Source organism: Aulonocara sp. 'chitande type north' Nkhata Bay, linkage group LG9, assembly GCF_057382095.1.
Source record: "Aulonocara sp. 'chitande type north' Nkhata Bay isolate Kocher_YH1m ecotype deep benthic linkage group LG9, A_spYH_male_GT1.1, whole genome shotgun sequence".
Taxonomy (NCBI): Eukaryota; Metazoa; Chordata; class Actinopteri; order Cichliformes; family Cichlidae; genus Aulonocara; species Aulonocara sp. 'chitande type north' Nkhata Bay.
The window spans coordinates 10,907,079-10,930,272 of NC_141352.1; the positions used below are offsets into that span (position 1 = coordinate 10,907,079).

At 38.8% G+C, this 23,194-nt stretch overlaps 3 protein-coding genes across 3 annotated transcripts; 2 read left to right on the plus strand and 1 right to left on the minus strand.

Moving 5' to 3' along the window:
* Window positions 1–3,473: 3,473 nt before the first annotated feature.
* LOC147321669 (GTPase IMAP family member 7-like) lies at window positions 3,474–4,294 on the plus strand. The gene is made up of 2 exons (XM_086305097.1): window positions 3,474–3,492; window positions 3,597–4,294. The coding sequence occupies exons 1-2, from the start codon at window positions 3,474–3,476 to the stop codon at window positions 4,292–4,294; spliced, it is 717 nt and encodes a 238-aa protein (XP_086161223.1).
* Window positions 4,295–20,478: 16,184 nt separating this feature from the next.
* LOC147321670 (GTPase IMAP family member 7-like) lies at window positions 20,479–21,739 on the minus strand. The gene is made up of 3 exons (XM_086305098.1): window positions 21,658–21,739; window positions 21,383–21,438; window positions 20,479–21,192 (listed from the first exon to the last, which is right to left on the minus strand). The coding sequence occupies exons 1-3, from the start codon at window positions 21,720–21,722 to the stop codon at window positions 20,615–20,617; spliced, it is 699 nt and encodes a 232-aa protein (XP_086161224.1). The 5' UTR covers window positions 21,723–21,739; the 3' UTR covers window positions 20,479–20,614.
* Window positions 21,740–22,208: 469 nt separating this feature from the next.
* Window positions 22,209–23,054, plus strand: LOC147321671 (GTPase IMAP family member 7-like). The gene is made up of 2 exons (XM_086305099.1): window positions 22,209–22,227; window positions 22,357–23,054. Exons 1-2 carry the CDS (start codon window positions 22,209–22,211, stop codon window positions 23,052–23,054), a joined length of 717 nt encoding a protein of 238 aa, XP_086161225.1.
* The last annotated feature ends 140 nt before the right edge of the window (window positions 23,055–23,194 follow it).

The window sequence follows — 23,194 nt, forward strand, 5'->3', positions numbered from 1 at the left end:
TGAAACCTGACTGAAACTCTTCAAATAAACCATTCCTCTGCAGATGATCTGTTAGCTGTTTGACAACTACTCTTTCAAGGATGTTTGAGAGATTGTCACGGTCTGCGGAGGCAGACCGGGCGGAAATGTGTGTGGTGGACCCAGGAGTAAACAACACTGACGGGAGACTGTCAAAGTAAAACAGGAAGTACACAGGTGCAAACAGGAGGAGAGAGAGAGCGCGGGCATAGTGGGCTGGGGAAACATGGAATGATACAAGGAGGGGAGATGAGGGCTCACAGATACATAGCGGGGCACACAGGGGATAAAAGTCACAAGGGGAAGTCAAATAAGGAACAACACAACAGGACAACTTAGGAAACATGGCCTAAATAAGGAACGAAATACAAAAATATAAGAAACTAAGAATACTGGGCCCACATGGCCCAGAACCATGACAGAGATATGTTGAGAGGTTGATCATAATTAAGATTGAAGCATTAACTAATGGTAGCCCTCCTTTGAGCAGTCTTGTTGGGATCTAAAAGACACATGATGATGATTAATCCATGCACAAACAGGGACTTAGAAGAGACACACCTCACAGTGGGAAGAAAAATAATTAGACAAATGAACAGGTTCGTGTAGCCAACCACTTCATGGTTTAGTTCCTGTCATTCCCTATTGTTTCCACTTTGTTATAATACCACTGCCAACAGTTGACAGTGGAATATTAAGGAACGTGGAAATTTCAAGACTGGACTTGCACAGGTGGCATCCTATCCTGGTACCACTCTGAGAACGACCCATTCCTTCACAATTGTTTGTAGAAGCAGTCTGCATCCGTAGGTTGTTGATTTTACACATCTGTGGCTAAAGAAGAGATTGGAACACCTGAATCCCACAATTTGGATGGTTGGGTAAACCATGTAATTTACCTCCAGTTCACTGCCTTTGTCTACTCTTCATTGTTGTACTGTCTAAAGAACAATCTTAAAAAAATCTAATTAATAGAATGTAGCAACCCAAGCTTATTTAATAGAGAATTTAATTGTTTTTGCCATTAATTCGATTGACAGAAACTCTGCTTTAAGGTTCCCTAACTTAACCATTTCTAATCTGATCCAACATCAGTTTTCACTGATAAGTAATTGGTTTCCTACATCTTTTACTCAGTTACTGTTAACCCTCTCAGGCTCAAATTAAGTTTTTTGTTGCTAATGCATTCCCAAGTCCTGCAGTGGTACTTCTGAGTAAAAAAAAATCATAAAATATGTATGTGGGGTAATCAGGCTGTTAGTTTTTAACTGTTGCAAATCAGCATTGGATCTTGCCCTGATCTGGTCTGAATCCATGATGTATCTGTCCCATCAGACATGGTTTCCTGATTCCTTACAGAGCCTTTGATTCTTTTGGACAGATTCAACTCTGGCTGACCCACCGAGACCAATTTTGATCATTTAAGTAGAAAATATGATTAATATTTTCTAGAGATGGACCGATCCGATATTACGTATCGGTATCGGTCCGATACTGACCTAAATTACTGGATCGGATATCGGAGAAAAATAAAAAATGTAATCCGATCCATTAAATATCACGAAAGCACCTCACAAAACTTGCAACACACCGTAACTCACCTCAGGTTAGCACGTCGGAGCAGTATACATCACGTGATAGAGCGGCTGTGGCATGCGGGACCTGTCGGTGGTCTGGATAGCATTTGGAGCTTCGCTAGCAACCCGGCATTTCATCTCCGACAAAGTTATCCCGAGAGAAGTAAAGCAAGTGTGTAAGTCCATCTCTGAATGTTTGTAAAGCATTCCTGCGTTAAGCTTAACAAACGATATATGGAGCGACTGCCTCTTCTTGCTGCTACTTCAATCATGAAACTGCTTAACGATCAGCTGATCGGCTTTTCTGTCACGAGTCCGTGTCTCTAGTTTGCTTTTGGCCCACTTTGCACCAGAAAGAGGAAACCAGCGGCTGAACAACAGCAGCACGTTTAAGCTTGATCAGCTGTTGTTAGAATTTATTTAATATTACTTTCTACACCAGGATCTTTTTCTACATAGCTGAGGCTGGTAACTGTGCAGGGGCGGATCTAGCAAAGTTTAGCCAGGGGGGCCGATAGGGCATTAACAGGGAAAAGGGGGCACAAAGACATACTTTTCTTTCTTATTCTCATTTAAAATGTCTAGCTTTTAATAAATAATTATCTGACAGCCAAAGTTTTAATTTGATGCAAAATGAATAGAAGTCCATTACTGTATATAGTAACTATTAAGTCTAATATATATACCCTAGTAAGCTATAGTACTTTTTCCTTTGGGAAGGTACCATCTGTGCAGTCTGCAATTTTGTTGAAGAAAGATGTTGAATCTATTTAATATTTCTTGAAAAATAATTGATTTCTGTGCATTTTTTTTTTCACACTGCATCAAATTAAGGTTGATTACGGCGATTAAGCATCATGAGGTGGAGCGTGAGGGGTGGTTCCCTATTTTTTATTTATTTATTTTTGTTGTTGCTGGGAGTTGGAACCCTATTAGTTAGGTTGCTTAATATTTATGCTAAGTACTCTTTAAAATACCAGAATAGGGAGGATGGTGTAGGTTTAAGTTTATTAGATTGATCAGTATTGCTGTACTATGAAATATTTTTTTTTGCATACAGGTATAACAGAATAGCTTTAGTGTAGTTGTTGTTTTAAACTTGAGTATGAACTTATACAAAATGCAGCAAGATATTTAAAAAACAGTTTTGTTGATTAAAAAACACCATATCGGATTCATATCGGTATCGGCAGATATCCAAATTTATGATATCGGTATCGGTATCGGACATAAAAAAGTGGTATCGTGCCATCTCTAATATTTTCATACCTATGAATTTGTCAGACACATGTTGTCTGTCTGAACTACAGTGTTTAAGATATATAAATAAATGTATCCATCCTGCTGCACTGACATCCGAACAGAATATCTTCTTGGTGCCTCCTGGGTGAGGTGTTCTGGGCTTGTCCTGCGCACCTCCAGCACAGGTGGCCTTTGATGGTATTTATATTTATTTATGGTTCAGAACTACAACTTACTAAGTAGTACTAATGTAGTCTTTGTCTTGGTAGTAATGCAAGGGGTTTATTATTCAAAGTGTGAAACACAATTTTTATAAACTTTTACACAAACACCTATAAAGTGTTTATATAGTTTTATACAAAAATTTTAATTTTCCTCTTCAGAAAATGCAAGTTACCAAGGGCAATTGAAATATAGTTTTCTGTGAAAAACAGTTGTTCTCATACTTTAAACAACTACAAATCTTTCTTCTCCTTACTGTTTCCTCACTTATGCTGTGCTGCTCTGTCAATATTTCATAAACCTGTTATGCAAGTACTGGAGGCGTGTCAGCTATGGAGCTATAAGTATTGAGTTCAACAGAAACATTGACATTCATCGCTCTCACCTCTGCCGGGGCAATACTTCAAATAAAATATGGCTTTATTTCCACAAGGTAAGCTCTACCTGTGTATAGTTAATATCCCAAACTGAGATTCTGAGATGTTGAGCTATTGATTTCTGGCATGGTATATTGTTTTGGTGCAATCTGTGTTGCAGAGGCTGACTTGAGGATTGTGCTGATTGGAAAAACTGGTGTGGGAAAAAGTGCAGTTGGAAACACCATCTTGGGAGAAAAATATTTCTTTTCTTCTCCCAGTTCAGAGTCAGTGACTGAATCTTGTGAACAACGTGTGAAGAAGTTTGGTAATAGGGTAGTTAGTGTGGTAGACACACCTGGCATTCTGGACACGGGAAAATCCGCAGAAATCATCAAAAAAGAAATTGTGAGATGTGTTGAAATCTCCTGTCCAGGTCCTCACGTGTTCCTGCTGGTCCTTCAAGTCGGTCGATTCACCAAAGAAGAAAAAAACTCTGTGGAAGCCCTGCAGGAGCTGTTTGGGCCACAGGCTAATCATTACATGATTGTGTTGTTCACCCGCGGTGGCGATCTTGGAGACATGACAATAGAAGAGTATGTAAATAAAGGCCACCAAGGTCTCAAAGACATTATCCTAAGATGTGGAAAAAGGTTCCATGTCTTTGATAACCTAAGCAGTGACAGAAAGCAAGTGGATGAGCTAATCAGCAAGATTGATCGCATGGTGGCTGAGAACAGGTGCACGTACTACACAGATGAGATGTTTAAAGAGGTGGAAGCTGCACGGAAAATGGGAATGCGAGTCGCTCAGTACAGGTTCCTTGCTCCACTGCACCAGAGCATTTTACGTTTTCATTCCATTCTTGCAAGAGATTAAATCAATGTGATAAACTGTCTAAACACAATCAGCATAATGGAAACAAGACACCCTGTGTACCCATATGTGAACATATGAAATATATTAAAAATCTCTGATCCACACTTTGTGTAGATAATTGTGTAGCATTAATTTGCTTTAATTTATCAGAACAAATATAAAATAAAAACACATCTTTCAGTGTGTCCTTGGATGTCAGTAGGGTTTAATAACAAAAGTTTAATAATACAAGTTTTGGACCTAAGACTAATTATTAGATAAAAGTACTTCTTGTATCCATTCTAAATGTAGTCTATATGTCCGAACTCAAATCTATTGTGTATATTATCTATCTATCTATCTATCTATCTATCTATCTATCTATCTATCTATCTATCTATCTATCTATCTATCTAGATATGATGTATGTATCATATAATTTTTTCATAGAATGTTCATCCCAATGTGGCTTTAAAAAGTTGTTCAGTGTTCTTTTTGTCTAGTAAATGAAAGTCAAATTAAATAAATATCTATACCTAACAGTCTAATTTGTTGTGTTTTTGTTATTATTGAAAAATAGACTCTGCACAGGTCAATTTTATGTGTTCTCTTTTTTAAAAAAGTGTTGTTTTTTTTCATTTTTTATGTATTTCAAATATTAAGTTACTCGTGTTGAATTAAAACCAACCTGAGCTATTATAAATCTCATAAATGTTCATGTAATGCTACTGTTTTCTACAAAAACTCATACAATAAATGTTATTCTCTTGATGAGTGTTAAGAAGTTACTCTTTGGATTGCTGACCAAAGTACAAAATAAATTTTCTGTCTGACCTTATGCAACACAAGATTGAAAAACAAATGGTAGGGATGGGACACTCGATACTGACATTTTGATGCTGTGTCGAGCTTCTGTAGTGTAGATTTTTCTAAACACTGCTGTGGTTAGAAACACCAGGGAAATTATTATGACATTCTAAAGGTTTTCGTGCACTTAACCTCAGTTTTAACAGGTGGTGTATCTGCTGCCATTATCCACTGGGAGGCACCAAGATTCCCTTTTTTTTTTTTTGACACTACGGCTTCTATTAATTACACATGCATTTGTAAAAGAAAATACCCCATCTCTAACTATTTTTTTGTGGATTTGGGAGACCAACATAGACAGTCCTATCACATAAGATAAGGTAAACCTTTATTAGTCCCATAAAGACTGGAATCCAAAGGGTAATTTAAAAAATATGGTGTGATGGCCCACTCCACCCTGCCTTCCTTTTGTCCTGTTTGTGTGTTTTGTCTGCAGTCATTAGAGGGGTGGAGTTCCCATTTACAATAAATGAAACTGACATTACCTGGGCCAGGGTTTTTTAAAAGCCTTCAGAGCTCAGTTGCTGGTGGGCACTGTCCCATGAGACACCCTGTTGGACTTTGGTTGCCTTTAGGAACATAATGCATACACCATTCTTACGCACATACACTCCCCTAAACCACTGACTGTACAGACTACACACCATGGTTGGTGTAAGGTTTCTTTTGTTTTTGTTTTATTTACATAAGATGAAATAGTTTTTGAACACCATTCCTATGCATCTCTGAGGTTTTGTCATGGCCGTGTGGACCGATTTGTGATAATGGTCGTATTTGAATGATTACTGTCATACAGATGAGAGAAAGCGTGAGACAGAGACTGCTGGAATTAACTCTATCAGCAGAGAGAGAGAGCGGTACACTCACTGTAAATTCATTAAAATATTTCATAAAAGCTGCCTCTGCTTCAATGAGAAAGCAAAACAGAACAAGTTTTCAGGTCTGCCTCTACTCTACTTTTTTCTACTTTCAACAGAAAATCAAGTGACTTTATCCTCACTCTAACCCTGAGTCACACACTGTCCTGCCATAAGGAATATATTCACACTGCCAAATGCACGTTTTTCTAGCTTTTATTAATTACAGGTGATCTACTTCTTATGACAGAGGAATTTTTTCTATTCCTTTTTTATTACCACTGATGTTTCTGGTGACAATATCTCAAAACAGCTGTGTAGTTAATACAGTAAACACAGCAGTCTTGTTCAAAGAGGGATCATTTTGCTGAATAACACTGTTATTCTTTACCAACACAGTTTTTCTGTGAAAAAGGTGTGTTCACCCAGAGGCAGGAACCCGTGATCAATGTTGGTCAAGTTACTTGAAAAAAGTAATCAGTAACTAATTACTGATTACTTCCCTAAAAAAGTAATCCAGTTACTTTACTGATTACTTATTTTCAAAAGTAATTAATTACTTAGTTACTTAGTTACTTTTTAAAAACACGATTTACAGCCTGAATAGGTGATAAAGCGATAGATCTTTCAGCCCAATTCTACTTTTTCTGCATAATCCATCATACAAAATGTAATCAAATGGAAAAGTCTCTTTTTAAAATGTGTTTTATTAGTTTTAGTCTTTTAACTTTATGCATCAAGAAAATTTTTTAATTATATGCAACATTCTCTGACTGGAAGAAATTTGTTTAATATTTAAACCTATTTTCTGCACATTCCAGCACATAAAATATTTTTTTTTGTGTTAACACTCAGTCTTTCAAATAGATGCAAGTAAAACACAGCAGAAAATAAATAAAGTCAAAGACTAGCGGTCCTGTTGCTCTATTTTCACCTGTAAAGCAGGAGTAGGATAGGCGGAGGTTTACCCTGGTGAAGGTGTGCCGCAGCGGTCAGTGGAAGAATCCGCGAGTTTCTCTGTGAATTTCCCATTACGTCACAGCGTTCCTACGGGAAAGTAACGGTAATCTAATTACTGTTTTTGCAATAGTAATCCCTTACTTTACTTGTTACTTGGATAAGTCCTATCCATGAATATAAACACAAACAAATGAGTAAAAGAGACAAGAGAGGAGAGAGGAAAACAGAAAAAATCAAAACCTGGAGCAGACAGCCAAGAAGTACTGAGGGACTATAAGTTTGTCAGTTAGTCAGAGTAGTTTTTGGTAATAACATCAATGAATAAAAATAAATGTGGATTGTAGTATTTCTTAGAGAACAGGTTTGCTTGTTTTTTATTTATTTTTGTTCCCTGTCTGTTTGTATGAAGATAGTTGAAAAACAAGTTGTTCTCTGGGCTGATGGTCAGTTATTCAGAGAATTTTATTTCATTACAAATAATGTATTTACATCAATGTCATTCCAATCCAGAACCCCAATTTCTAAGTTTCTCATTGGCTTGACAGCATAGCTATCTGTTGGATGAGGCCATCTAAACTTCACCAAGGTTTAGGTTAAAGGTCAGGGCAGATGTTACTCAGGAGAAATTGCTATTCAGTCAAAGTCTTATTGTCTTGGAAAGAAAACTGTTCAGCCTTAGAGTGACAACTACTGGACTAGAGAACCCAATAACAGCACCTGCCACACTGAAATAAATCACTGAGGTGCTTTTTAAACGGTTAACCTCTTAGCATTTCATTTTATATTAGCTAATATGCTGGTAGGTAATGTGCTCTAAGCTAACTTTGCTCAAAGCAATCTCATGTTTCTAAATAAAAATGCAAAAAAAGCAGTTACTCACATCATTTCATATAAGTATAATTTTTGCTGAAATTGTAACTCCACGAATGAAGAAAATTTGGAAAGAAAGTTTACAGTACCTACAAAGCAAACCCAGTGCAATGGTTTCTGTGTGAGAACAGATAGTGAAATTTGAGAATTTAAAGAAAAACAACAACAACAACAAAAACACGTTCTCGTTGTTCCTGTTGTTTGATGATGCCTTCTCCATAAGCGGATGGATCCTGTTTGGATGGCCAGAAAGTGGGGCGGATCTGCTGACCTGAGGACAGATCTGTCCTGGAGTGTGTTGCTTTCTGGATAGTATCTAAGAGTTACTGGGGCTCAAACTCCAGAAAAAATTTAAATTTGAGCCCAAGTCTCGTCAGGCAGTTATCAATATCATTTTTTATTTCTATAGCACATATACTAACATAAAAACAAAACAAAATAAACAAAACAAACATAAAACAAGTCTGATGGCAATCAAACTGAACTTGAATTAAAAGCCAACATAAAAAAGTGAGTTTTAAGACTCAGTTTGAAAGACTGAATGGACTCTGAAGTACAAATATCAACTGGCAAGTTATTCCAGAGTCTAGGCGCTTTATCTGTGAAGGCCCCATCTCTTCTATGCTTCAATCAAGACCTTCAATCTAGACCTAAAAAGCATCTGGCTAGACGATCTCAGTGCTCTTTTGCGGTTGTGTTGAGGAGTTTGCTTAAATAACTGTGCGCTATACCATTTAAAACTTTGAAAGTAAGTAAAAGAAGCCCCACGTCCCCGGTACCGGGGGCAAAAAGGAGGAGATCACGTTTAATCGGTTATAACATGAGGTGAGAAATATAAGTCCAGACATATGTGGTATCCACAGAAACCTCTGAATCTTAGCTAAAATGTCATATAAACCATTTCTACAACCACCAAACACATCGAAAACAAGCCATGATTAAACGAGCAGTTATGTAAATGCGCAGAAGACCGCCAAACAAACAAAACCGAACCGGAAATTCTCCAGACTTCATGTAACCGGCTAAAGATAGGCTTGTTAGCTTCCAGAGCTATCACTGACTCCACACACCAAGTTTCACCACGATCAGACCAAAATTCACTGAATGAGTCGCAAAAGAAGACAAAAACACATAGCGGCGCAAATGTGCTAAGACAGAGATTGGCTTACCGTCCCGATTTCCTCCATTATTTTTTCCGGTAGCCTGTAGCCACATGATTATCAGAAGTTACCACGCCTACCTAGCTGCATCAGAGCTGTTTTCCATCAACAACCTCCATTTTAGACCCACCTACAGACTGGGCAGCCTAATTACATTTGGCCCGCGAAGCCATGCCAAATTACTATTAGAGCTGGCCCACTGGTATTATACAGCTAATGTATATATCGTTTAGTATTAAGCTTTGCTTGTTCCATATTCAGTTTTTCAGCAAAACTTGTTTGAGTCCATAAGAAAAGATTTATTCTTATATCTGGAGGAAGATTTTTTTTTTTTTTTTTTTTTTTGGCCTGTCCCGTTTGGCTCTTTTGCCATCAGAATTGTTGTCTAAAGGCAAAGAAAGATGCCCAACGGATTTACTTTACCAAACTGACCATCCCAGACTTGCCGTAATGGTCCATTTGATTCACCTTTTATTGTTTATTTTATTTTCACTTACTGAATACGGGACAGACTTCACAGTGTCCTCCGGCAGCTTCAGGTGGGTTTTGATGAAGCTTTTTACCGTGGTCTCCGCGTCCTCTCCAGCGGCTTCTGGAATACCAGAAAATACCAGATTATCACGCATGCTACGAGCTTGTAGATCGATAACTGTTTCTTTTATTTTTTTATTTTCTCTATTGAGCTGGGTAACATTATCTGTGAGACATTTCACCGACTCCCTTAGCGTGGCATTTTCAGCAGCAAGCGTTTCCACCTGCTGCTGGCTGTACTCCAGGGATTCTCGCAAGCATTTAAATTCTCGGTGAAGAATCTCCACCAAGGACAGCCTTGCGTCGAAACTGGACAATCGCTTGTCGATTGACTCCAATATGTCGGCAATATCTTTGCCGGCTGGCGATGTTGAGCCGGGGGAATCTGCCGGGCGTTGTCTTTTCGACGACGGCGTCTCAGCTTTGGCCGGGGAAGCTGCACACGGGGTCTTCTTCATCACGAGATCCTGAAAGCACTGATCGATGTAATCTTGGAGAGTCTCTAAACTCTCCTCGTTGTTCTCCAGGGTGTTGGAGATTATTTAGACAAATAGTGTTAGTTATAAGACAATTGATAAGTGTATTTGGTAATGCTGAAGCTTAAATGAATTTGTTCAAATCTAAACTACCATTTGCTTTAATTTTCCGCCAAAATCTCCGGCGTCTGACGTCAGTTACAACATGAGTCGCTTACCTTGTCCGTCACTTCCGTCACTTACTCACCTGCTCCGTCACTTCTCTTTTTTTTTTTCAATAAATATTAATGTTAGCCTGCGACTTTGTTCCAGTTTTGAATTTTGGCCCACTGTGTATTTGAGTTTGACACCCCTGCCTTAGATCGAGCAACTCCCAATCCCCAACGTTATAATTTCTCTCCGCTGGGCAGAAGCGGCGCAAAAAAGAAAGGCGCAGGGTTGAAGCTTTCCGGCCGGGTCAGAGCGCTGGGACAACACCGCCCCCACCCCAACATCTGATGCATCCACCTCAACTACGAACTGTTTACTGAGATCAGGATGGATTAACACTGGTGCAGACGTGAATAGTTCTTTCAGCTTAGAAAAGGCAGCATCAGTCTCCTGACTCCAGATGAAGGGAAGTTTAGAAGATGTAAGGCAGGTAAGGGGAGTGGCTTTTTGACTCTAATTTCTTATAAAGTGGCGATAGAAATTGGCAAAGCCCAGAAAACGTTGTAAGAGTTTTCGCGATGTTGGAACGGGCCACTCGACAACTGCTTTAACCTTAGCTAGGTCAGTCCTGGGTCACCTGTCCCCCTGCGAGGATGTAACCCAGGAACGACACGGAAGGAGAGTGGAACTCACATTTCTCAGCTTTGACGAATAATTTGTTCTACAGCAGCCACTGGACCACAGCCTGGACATGTACTCTGTGTTCCTCAAGATTCTTAGAGAAAACCAGGATGTCATCGAGATATACAAAGACAAAATGGTCCAAAAAATCTCAGGTCCTCCAAGGTATGGAGTCCAGGTACACACCGGCTCACTTCTGGTGGCTGCTTGTCGGGGCCTGGAGCCTGGGGCTTGCTTGCCCCCCCCCCCCCCCCCCCCCCCCCGGGGTTGGGTGCCCTCGGCCTCTGGGCCTGGGGCTCAGTAACTCTGGCACAGCTGGCTGCCGGCGGAGCTCACAGGCGTGTCACTGCAACCCCCCGCGGCTGCTGAGTGATCCCTTATCTGGGGCTCTCCACAGCTCTTTCCGGGAGAGTGCCGCGGTTGCCCCTCCGTTGGTCTTCTTTGGTCTCTTGTACTCTGGGGGCCTCTGGATGTCTGGAGCCTGGATCTCTCCCATACCTGCTTCATGCCCTGGAAGACGGGGCTGTGGCCCCCCCACACCCTCTAGCAGATCATTACATGAATTATATGAAGGAACCTTTTAAATACAAGCGCGTACACACGCGTGCTCACAGACACAAAATACACCCTTTTTGGCTCCTACCTCAAAGCACACTGTGCGCTGTCGATCTTACGTGCTGCACAATAATATTCAATATTTAGTATTTACTGTTATATTCATTCAGATTAGATAGGAACTGGGTATAGAAATATCGGAATCAATGTGGGACAAGTGCTTTTCAGAAATTCATTCCTGCTCTGTTAACATCAATGTCAGAGATCAATTAATATAATTTAAAGTTTTCCATTGGCTACATTACTCCAAGTCTCGACTACACAGAATTTATCCATCGACTTCCTCCATATGTGACAGATGTAAAATCTCAGATAGCATTCTGGCTTATGCTTTTTGGCATTGTCCCTCATTGACTAATTTCTCATCCAGAATATTTGATTAATACTCTAAAGCTTATAGAATCTTCTTCCCACCCAATCCAGAAATTGTAGTTTTTGGCTGCGTATGTTCCAGAACTATTTCTGCAACTACGAGGGTGCCAGTTGATCTCGGAATGATGGTTGCGAAAAGACTTATTCTAAAGGAATGGAAGTCCACTGTTCCTCCCTCCTTCAATGTCTGGCTCAACGACATGCAATCAGTCATACAAACTGAAAATATTCGATACCTAGAAACTTCTGCAGCAAATGTTTTCTCAAAATCCTAGTCCCCATTTTTTAATTACCTTGGGAAAGGTTGATTCTGGATACTGGTATTTCTTATTATTACTGTGCTACTTCCTATCTTCTTAAGACTTAAGATGATCTTAAGTGATCGATTGCTACCTTTAAGGTGGAAAAAGTTAAAGGCTCAAACTGTTTTTCAACAGTAGGGCAGATCTAGGTCTAACACTGCCGGTGAATGTGGAGGCTTTAAAGAGGAGATTTTTTTCAATTAAGTGTTTCAAAACATTTTCAGAAAGTGTAGAAGAAGCCTCCATAGGAACAGTGGAACAGGGGTTGATCACAGAGTTAAAAATAAACATTTAAAAAGAACTTGTGACTGTTGGTAGAAATTACACTGGACAGAAAATCAGATTTTGAGAGTTTTCTGTCTCAGCACCTCCAAATCTGAGGCCATGGTCCTCAGTCGGAAAAAGATGGCGTGCCCACTACATGACCCTGCCCCAAGTGGAGGAGTTTAAGTATCTCGGGTTCTTGTTCACGAGTGATGGGAGAAGGGAGCGGGAGATCGACAGACGGATTGGTGCACCGGCTGCAGTGATGCAGACTGAGGATAAATTAACACGAGTCACCAGCCTCAGAAATCACAAGTTGACAGCACCTCAGATTAGACCCCCAATAATTAGCACACATAATAACAGCAGCAGACACAGCTCTGCAATAATTGTTCAGAGGAGACTGCAAGAAGCCTTTATGATCAGATAGCTGCTAAGAAACCACTACTAAGGAAAAGCAACAAGCTGAAGGGATTTGTTTGGGTCAAGAAACAACAAGAAGGAAAGTGATGGAGTTCTCTACCAGATGGCCTGGCCTTCACAGTCGCCCATGGTTTGGGATGAGATGGACTGCAGAGTGCAGGCGAAAAGGACCAACAATTGCTCAGCATCTTTGGGAATTCCTTCAAGACTGTTGGAAAACCTTTTCAGGTGATTGCCTCATGAAGCTCATCAAGAGTTATTTCACACTTTAATGTTTACTATATAATTCCATATGTTTTCATTCATAATTTTGATGCCTTCAGTAAGAATTTACAATGTAAATAGACATGAAGATAAAGAAAAGACATTCACTGAGAAGCTGTGTCCAAACTTTTGACCCATAACATATATACATAAACTAATTCCCCCGTCAACACTGAGATCTTGTTCCTGGGATCTACTGGAGCCACTCGCCAAGCTTGGGACTCACTGCACTGAGTGCTTCGATTATCTCTGGAACCTCAGCTACCTTCAACTTCCACATTTTCTTGAGTTCTTCTTTCAGCTCTTCTTTCAGCCCTTGGTACTTCCTGAAGTTGCTGTCATTTGGTACAGCTACATCTATCACTACTACCATCTTCCTCAGCTTGTCTACCACTACTATGTCAGGTTGGTAAGCCATCACTAGTTTGTCTGTTTGTATCTCACAGAATTTTGGCTTGATTATTCTCGACCACCCTAGGGGACGTGTCCTAATTTTGCTTCAGGACTTCCATGCCAGATGCTCCTGGAACAGATGTTCCTGTATGGTATGCCAGCAACTTGGTTATGGCATCCCAAGTATTCCCTGCCTGCTAGCATCTTGCACCCTGCTATTATGTGTTGGATTATCTCAGGGGCATCACAACCTGCACCTGAGGGTCTTGCATAGTGTGGTAGACCCCTGCATCTATGTATCTTGTACTTAGAGCTTGTTGCTGTGCTACCTATCCATCCAGCTTTATCCATCCACTGGTAGGATTTCTGGATGTAAGCCACTTCCTCTGTCTGCGGGTGGTATATACCATGCAGGAGCATATCCTTCCATTACGCTTCCTCCTCTTGTTCTTGTTCTTGAAAACTTCTTCTATGAAACTTAGCTGCACAGCTGTGGAATGTTCATTAGTTTCCAAGAGACGTGAGGAGTGAGGGGTACTTCACCAAAGTCTGACGTGCAAACAACTATATTAAACTGTAACTTGTCCATCCCAAAAACTTGATTCTGTTCATCTGGACGTAGCGTTTTCAGTGGTAGAAATGTTTCATTACCAACCTTATAAACAGCACATTTGCATAATAACTGAAACCAGCACACTGAATGAACAATGGGCTGGGAGGTCAGTTCCATGATCATTAATATGCAAATTGATATGAACATTGATCAACGACCACTGATCAAAGACCACTGATCAATGGCCATGAGTACTGTTCTCACAGCATTTTACGTAAATGTAACTTCTCTACTCTGATAGTACAAAATAATAAAATATTACTTATTAATTCTGTTATCTATGAAAAGAGGGGAAACATCCCTCTGATATATTTGTAAAGTCCCTTCACTGAATCAGAGATTCTCCTCACAAGATTTGGTAAAACATATTCAAAGTAAAAAACAAAACAAAACAAAGCAACTCTGAAGTGAAACAGTGGCAGTAACACATGAACATCAGCTGAAATCAAACAATTAGTTTTGCTGATTAAAACATTCACACAGAACTTTGTGCTTTTCTCCCACATCTACTCTGATCAATGTATTAAATAATCAAATATTAGTTTTAGTTTTTATTATTAAATATTAGTTATTTATTTAGAAATTACTAATATTAGGGTTTTTATTATTAGTTTTTATCTATTAAAATAAGGTGATTTTGATATGTTATTAAAGTCTCTTTTTTTTTAAATCAGAGACTATCCTCACAAGATTTGGTGAAACATATTTAAAGTAAAAAAACCAAACAAACCCACAACCAACTCTGAATCGAAACAGTGGATTCTGGAACAAAGAACAACATGAGCATCGTCTGAAATCAAAAAGTTAGTTTTGCTGATTTAAACATTCACACAGAACTTTGTGCTTTTCTCCATCACAAGATTTGATTGACTGAATGAAAACATTTTGGGTGTAACCCACAGGTGTTACAGGTATTTTCACATCACTGTCCAACTTTCTGTTATATGTGTTTCAGTCCCATGAGAACATGTTTTTTATGATGTGGTGATAGGAGAGCAGGGTTGGGTCAAATGTTAATCTGAATAATCAGAGATCACTGTCTAGTAACAGGGTCATTATGTCCAACAAAAACAAAGAAATTCTTCTCCAATGAAAAGCGAAAGCTGCTGTCCCAGATTCTTTTCTGCATAGTGATCTAACTGGATTGGCAGGTTTTCTGAATCTCTACAAGATTAACTCACATAATCTGAACCAAACAAAACAATAATTCACATGAAACATACAATGCACATAAAATATTTACTTGATCTTTTGTAATATTAAACTTTCTTGTTTGAATGTAGAAGGAGAACGTGGACAGTTTCAGCAGTGTCTCTGTAATCTTTACCTCAATACGTCACTTTGAAAAGAGCAAAGGACTAGAGGTTGTAAACTCTGCGTTTTGGGTATTCTGATGCTGTTCCCAGTGTTGTGTTGTGTGTGTGTGTCTGTTTTTTAAAAATATATGTTGTAATTTGTTATGAGAAGTGAGTTATGTTTCTAGTTCTTTGTCTTTTGGTAATTTAGTCAGTTCCTTTTTGTGTGCAGGTTGTTGTCGTCTCACCCATGTGTGTCCTTCCCAGTGTCACCAGTCTAACATGTCTCCCTATGGATGTCAAGTTCAGTTTAGCTGTTTCTGACTGTCTCTGCATTTGTCACTGTTTCCATTCCTCAGTGTTGGTGATTTACTGTGTTTTGTGACAGTCATTGTTTTATGTGATTTGTGTTCAGTGTTGCTGTCTCTGTCTCGTTATGTCTACTTTACTCCAGCTGTGTTCCATGTGTCTACACCCTCGAGTGTATATCTTGTGCCTGTCTCCCTTTGTGCTTTTTCAGAGTGTATTGTTCTTTTCCAGTCTTTGTTTATCTGCTGATGTCTAGTTGATTGATGAGCCATTAAAGGTTAAACCTCCTGCTGCCAATGTGTCTGCAATTGTGGGTCCTCCTTCACCACACCCTGACAGATGGAGTGTACACTGAAAGCTCAGTAGTGTTGTCATTTTCAGTTTTTGTGTGTGACCTGACAGCACTGATGTTGTTTTGAAGTTTGTTGAACTTCATTTGCGTATTTGGTTTGGTTTGGAAATTTGAGAATATGATGACGTGATTCCAGAAATGTTTTTTCTTGAAAAGAGAAAACTATAGGTCAAGTTCTCTGGCTTGCATCAAAAGTATTAGAACAAATTCTTCTGGATAGACTTTAACAGGACATGAGAACTACTGACAAAAATAAACAACAAAGATTTCTGCACATATATTCTGAATGACCTTGTTTCCATGTCTGACAAAGAAAATGTGACTTTGTTCATCCGAGTTTCAAAAAGGTGAGATATTGTCACCTGTTCCGTTTCAGTTTGTACATGGATGATCTTTCTAAGTCACGAGTAGAGTACTGGTTATATGATAGACGAGAGTCTTATTGATATTTTGATAGATGCTGAAATTTCAGTTATTCGATTGCGTCATAGTGCTGGCTCACAACAGCTGTTCACAGAGTAAGTGCTTCAGTTGAGGATTTTTTCTCTTCTTCTGTGTGGGAGATGAAGAGGTAAATTTTGTGAATGCAGGTGGATATTGAGGACATGCGATCTCTGTGGTGATGATGTTGAGAATGTGCAGAGTTTGTGTTGTAAGTACAACCAGATATCCTTGCCTGTAATTTTACATCTGCTCAGATTATGTTAAAATAGCTGTTTTTAGAGACTACTGTACTCCATTATTTACTGCACACCCGTGGTGTATATTTAGTAAAGCAAAAAAAGAACACTTCAGGGTGCATGTCACCCTGACCTTGATCAAGCCTCCAAGGTGGAAAAGGACATGCCAAATGTTTGTGATGCATAAAGTTCCTACCTTCCACTATCTGCTGATAAGATTTTAATCAATGAATGGATTCAGATGGAGTCATAATGGCCTTGATTGGACCAACTTTAAGTGACACAAGATATTTCACCTGCTTCTGGAAACAGTGGAATAAAAGCTCATTTAATTGTTGCGTTTTGGTTTATTTTGTGTTATTACAGAGGTGATGATGTTGTGGGTGTTATTGTTCTTATGTTTTTAGAATTTAGATTAAAATAAAAGCATGTCTCTTAACATTTATAAATAACTGCATTAAACTTTCCCACATCTACTCTGATTAACATGCTAAATAATCAAATATTAGTTTTAGATTTTATTAGTAATTATTAGTTATTTATTTAGCAATTACCAATATTAGGGTTTTTATTATTAGTTTTTTTTTTATTAGTTATCTTTCAAAATAGGGTGATTTTGACATGTTATTAAAGTCTCTTTTTTTAAATCAGAGATTATCCTCACAAGATTTGGTGAAACATATTTAAAGTAAAAAAAAAACCCTCCACAACCAACTCTGAATCGAAACAGTGGATTCTGGAACAAAGAACAACATGAGCATCATGTGAAATCAAAAAGTTAGTTTTACAGAAAAAATTATTCACACATAACTTTGTGCTTTTCTCCATCACAACAGTTGACTGACATAATATTTCTTGACAGCAGCCCTTCCTCAGTGCTTGTGGTTCATTGTTAGCTCATTAACACGAGTGAATGAAAACATTTTGGGTGTAACCCACAGGTCTTACAGGTATTTTCACATCACTGTCAAACTTTCTGTTATATTTGTTTGAATTTCATGCAGGCATGTTTGTTTCTCTCTAAGAAGCTGACGACTCTCACGAGATAGTTTATGATGTGGTGATAGAAGAGCAGGGCTGGGTCAACTGTTAAAATAGCAGAGCAGACCTGACTGAGGTCAATTGCACACAATAAGTTGGTTGTTTTAGTAGCCTCTTGTGTCTAACAAAAACATTAAAATTCTTCTGTAATGAAAAGGGAATGTAATGAAAAGTGAAAGCTGTCTCAGTTTTCTTCCAGTGATCTAACCACTATCGAACCTTGTTATTATTTATTAATATTTATATTTATTCATATCTTAAAATTCTCAATTGAACAAAACCACAAAAATGGATAAACGAGAACATCGGCACTCACAGGTGTATATAAAATACTTTAACTCTTCCTGGAAAAGCAAATGGACGCTGACACATTTCAGCATGTGGCTTCCCTCCATGTTTCTGATACACATGTGAGAGTAACTGCTGAGAAAGCACCACCATGACCTAGTTTATTGTGAACACAGGTGATTGCAATCATCAGTCTATCAACAATAATCAAAGTACATGATGCCTAGTTTTGTGCACTTAAGTACATGCATCCAACAACAGCTGCACATAAATATATCTAAATCAAGAGAAAAGAAGGAGAGAAAACAGGTAGACATGAAATAAAAAAAGTCAACACATATGGGAGACACCGGTGGCAAACAGTGTATCTTGGAGTATTAAATTATGAATTATTGTCTTTTTTTTTCACTGATTATCCTTATGTGCTGCAGCGAACCAATAACTCTTGTTGCTATGTGTCTTCAACTATTGAACATTTAGATTTTTACACGTTTAGCTTTTTGGAAATATGACATGCTGTATTTCATGTTTGGTATTATTCATATTCCTCTCTTTGAATGAGTTTCAGCAGTCAGTAACCACCTGTCTTCTATAGTGTTATTTTTGTGCCTCTATTCTGAGCGCATATAAAAAAAATTGCAAGTGCAAATATACACACACTATAACAGCCCAGAATGTGGCTAAATCCAGCGGAGTGGTTTAGTTTAAACTATATAAAAAACAACAATGGTCTTGAAAAACTATGTATTTAAAATAAAAAAATTAAACATACTAAGCCAAAGAAGATATAGCTATATTCTGGACCATGTTTCTGGAATGCAGTAGCTAGCAAGCTGATTGAAGACTGTAACAGCCAATCAGAGTTTTTGCATCCAGGTCTGTGATTGGTTGGTTTTGTGGCACACTTATAACCGTACAAGAGTTGAGCATGCGCGGTGCAGAGATGTTGAGAGCAAGAGCGAGAGCGACACACTCAAACTCAAACACTGTGTCACACTACCCAGTATTGTGACAGTATACGGATAATAGCAAACACTCAAATACATTTCTTGCATGCAGCAATGAATTTTGTTTGCTCAAAATAATTTTCTTCTCAACATGCAACATTTGCACTTGCAAAATTTTTTGGCGTGCGCTTAGAATACAGGCACAAAAATAATGCCATAGTCTTGAATGCTCAATAAACGTCTTGTACACCTGATAAAAAATGTCTGACTATAGGGGACTGCTTGTAATAACTTCTAATGCTACTCTTGTGATCAGAAAGCCTAGTTCTTGCTCACTTTGTATGATGATTGCTCTTCGGTCTCCTTTAGTAATAATGACACTTAAAATAATAGTATTATTTTAATAAATGAATTTGCCTGTTCTATAACTCTGGAGGCCAGGATCACTGAATTGGAGACCCAGCACTGTACCCTTGAAAAACTCGTAGCTAGCCAGGTTCCTGTAGTCAGTGTATCAAAGGTAGCGTAGTCCCCTGGGAGGTTGTGCTGAGAAGCTGGAAAAGCAGGATTGCTGGGTGACAGTAGGAGGGGGTGTTTTTCCCCACTCTGCGACACACCGAGTGGGGAATTTGAGGTCACAAAAATTAATATTGAATAGGTGTGTAACTGTGCCAAAACAATGTTGGAGTTTTCTCTGGTTCCTCCCCAATCAGACCAGGAGTGGCATGTTTTGCTAAATGTTCTCATTTCTCTTCTTCTTAAATATCTGGCTGTCTGAGTGGTGTCCCAAAAAGACTTTAAAGATAGTTGGGACACTTTCTGTTAGGAGAGAATGCATCCATTACACTTTAGATGGACCAGCTGTCATTACAAGAAATTTGTTCAATTTTATTACAACTCTCCAAACATGACTATCCAGACATGAGAACTGTTTGGACTGAATGTACACATGTACTTTTGTTTTACTGTAATTGCTTTGGAAAACACTAACACAATTAAAAAGGCGGTTAAGGTTAGGCATAAGGTTATGGTTGATTGGGATTAAGGTTAGGATTAGGGCTGTAATACAGGGCTGGAACATGTGTTACCACCGGGAGCGTCAATCTATTGGATTCCATCCACAACCCGCGATGTCTCATACTGAAAGCGGGAACGCGGAAGGTTACCTTTTGCGTTACTGAGGAAGGCCTCGGGACTTATCAAATCGTCAGTATATTAGACTGTAACTGTAACAGCCAATCAGAGTTTTTGCATCCAGGTCTGTGATTGGTTGGTTTTGTGGTACACTTATAACGGTACAAGAGTTGAGCATACATCGGAATGAGAACGGGCTCAAATAAAATTCAATTGGATTGAATCCTGGACCAAAGAACAATGAGACACTTTGTTTCTTAGTTTATTGAAGTAGTTTGTTCCAGTTTACAAAGGTTAATAAGCTTTCAGTACCTCATTTAACAGAAGTTCATAATAAACCATAAAAGATCATTTATCTTGTCTCGTCTGTCTGTTAATTCTTATCTAGTCTATTAAAGAAAAAAAACTGTATTGCATCATCTACCTCTTCATGATACTCACTCACTCAATGGTCTATCTTTACGTAAAAGAAAAAAACAATTTCTGAGCACTCATAGCTATAAGTTCTTCTGTATTGTGTTTACCACCTTCATTAGTTTTTCAACCTGATCAGGACCTGATTTGTTGTTCTCAAAGAGAACACACCTGTTTCCACACTTTTCAACCATTTTCTTCAGATCAGGTTGGCAAGAATGAAGAAAATCCTCCAAGCCCATTCCCGCCTGCTGCAAGTCGTTTCCTCGGGTGAACAGGATGATTGTTCGTCCTCTAACTTCCCTCCCAAAAGCTTTTTCTAACTTTTCCATGATGTCTCTCTCATCATCTGTAAATCTGCTCACATGCATCACAAGTACATACACACATGGTCCTGTCTCACAGAGTTGTTTGCACCTTTTCACATGTTTGCCCCTAACTGATGGAGCAATGTCATCATCAAACATATCTGGGGTATCAATCACATTTACGTCTACACCACTGATCTCAGTTTGTACATTCTGGCAATTTGTGGTGACAGCCGTTGAACTGGGTCTAGAAACAAAGTGTTTCTGTCCAAGGATGGTGTTCCCACTGGCACTCTTTCCAGTCCCAGCCATTCCCAAAAGAACAAGGTTCACTGTGGTGCCAGTGTGTCGTCCTGCATAAATGTATACCAATAATAATGTAAGTGAAAGTGAAAAAAAGAATGTGGTTAAAATGAGTGAATCTTTGTTGCTGTGTTTTTCATTAAGTGCTCTTTGCTTCAACCATCATGAGAAAAATGCTGATTGACTGAATAACCTGTTAGTATGTTCTTTATATAGTACTTAAAAGAGATTGTGGTTTACCTGTCTTTGCCTCGTCAGTGTGCGGTCTTGTTATACATTGTAATCCACGGTCCCAACTACAAGTTAGTAATAGAAGAAATACGAATTAATCAATAAGCTGCTTGTTGTTCCATTAAAAATTATTACTATAATAGTTTGCAAACATTTCAGAGTTTTTTCTATTAACTACATTTATAAAATATTTCATAGTATACATTTACCCATGTAAAGACATTACGTTCACAACTTGATTTACATGCTAAAGCTAAATCAAAAGTGCTCAACTTTAGCTTTACCCCAGTGCCGCCGGTTGTCTGTCTTTAGTGTCGTTGCTTCTGAATATGCTGAAAAAGCTTCCCATGATGCAGGATTTGAACGAAAAACCTGTGGGTTCAAATGTCAGTGCCAGCACAACTCTGAACTCTTCCTTTTTGTTTAAGTATCCTCATTTAACAACTTAGTATATCTCAGTTGTTTTCAGATGATTCACATAAATCTTAAATAAAAGTTAACAAATGTCTATTAAGAAATTTATCATGACAGATGTAAAAATAGCCTTTCTCTGATACTCTTTAAGAAATCAGAGCCCTTTTTTCTCATTACTTAGATTTTTTTTTATTGCTACAAAGCAAATACATGTAGAAGCACAACTTACATTAAGTGGAAGTTGTTCGGTCTGTTGAAGCATAACTCTGTGTGACACTGTCTAAAGCCTGCAGACTGCTGTTCTCTGACTGTATAATACTGCAGGAGGCGTGTCATCTGTTGAGCTATAAAAAGCAACTTGTGGCAGAGCAGTTTTAGCATTCATCTCGCACCTGTGCAGTGACAACAGTGAAGAGAAAACATGGCTTTAGTTCCAGCAGGTAAGACTTATTATTAATCATTGTTTTTTAAATTATTTTCCTAAAGTGTGAAAACTTCTCAGTTTCACTTTGGTTCTTGTAAAACTCTTGTGTACATGGGTTAAATCAAATTAGTCAATTGTGTTTCAGGTCCTGATTTGAGGATTGTGATGATTGGAAAAACTGGTGTGGGCAAGAGTGCTGTTGGGAACACCATCCTGGGATGTGAGCATTTCAGATCTTGTCCTTTATCTGCATCAGTGACTGAGTTCTGTCAAAAAGCTTGGACACAGTGGGGGAAAAGAATAGTTAGTGTTGTAGACACACCAGGGATCCTGGACACTTCAAAATCAGATGAGTTCATCAAAAGAGAAATTGTGAAATGTGTTGAAATCTCCTCTCCCGGTCCTCACGTGTTCCTGTTGGTCATCCAAATCGGCCGATTCACAAGAGAAGAAAAAAACTCAGTGGAAGCCCTGCAGGAGCTGTTTGGCCCCGAGGCAAACAAGTACATGATTGTGCTCTTCACCCGTGGTGGTGATCTTGGAGGCATATCCATAGAGCAGTATGTACGTGACGCTGAGCCAGGGCTTAAACGCATCATCCAAAGCTGTGGAAACAGGTACCACGTCTTTGACAACACCAGCAGCGACAGAAGGCAGTTGGTGGAGCTCATCAAGAAGATCGACAAAATGATGGAAGTAAATAGAAACACGCACTACACAGATGCCATGTATAAAGAGGTGGAGGAAGCACGCAAAAAGGGAGTAACACTGCAGCAGTATAGGTTCACTGAGTCGTTGTGTAAACGTATCAAACTCTTTCGCATCATTCTGGGGAAAGATTAAACTGTTGTGGTTAATTGTAATTATTCTATTCTGAATAGGACAGCTTTTGTTTTACCTACATGAAATATACAGTTTGTTCATGATGACACACAGAGTATAGATAGCTGTGTAGGATCAATATACGTTGATTTCCCATAAAG

Coding starts and splice junctions, on each gene's coding strand:
- LOC147321670 (XM_086305098.1), bottom strand. CDS start 21,722: ATGGGAAGCTTTTTCAGCATATTCAGAAGCAACGACACTAAAGACAGA. Junction 21,439..21,657: donor AGACAACCGGCGGCACTGGG/GTAAAGCTAAAG, acceptor ACTAACTTGTAG/TTGGGACCGTGGATTACAAT. Junction 21,193..21,382: donor CACTGACGAGGCAAAGACAG/GTAAACCACAAT, acceptor ACATTTATGCAG/GACGACACACTGGCACCACA.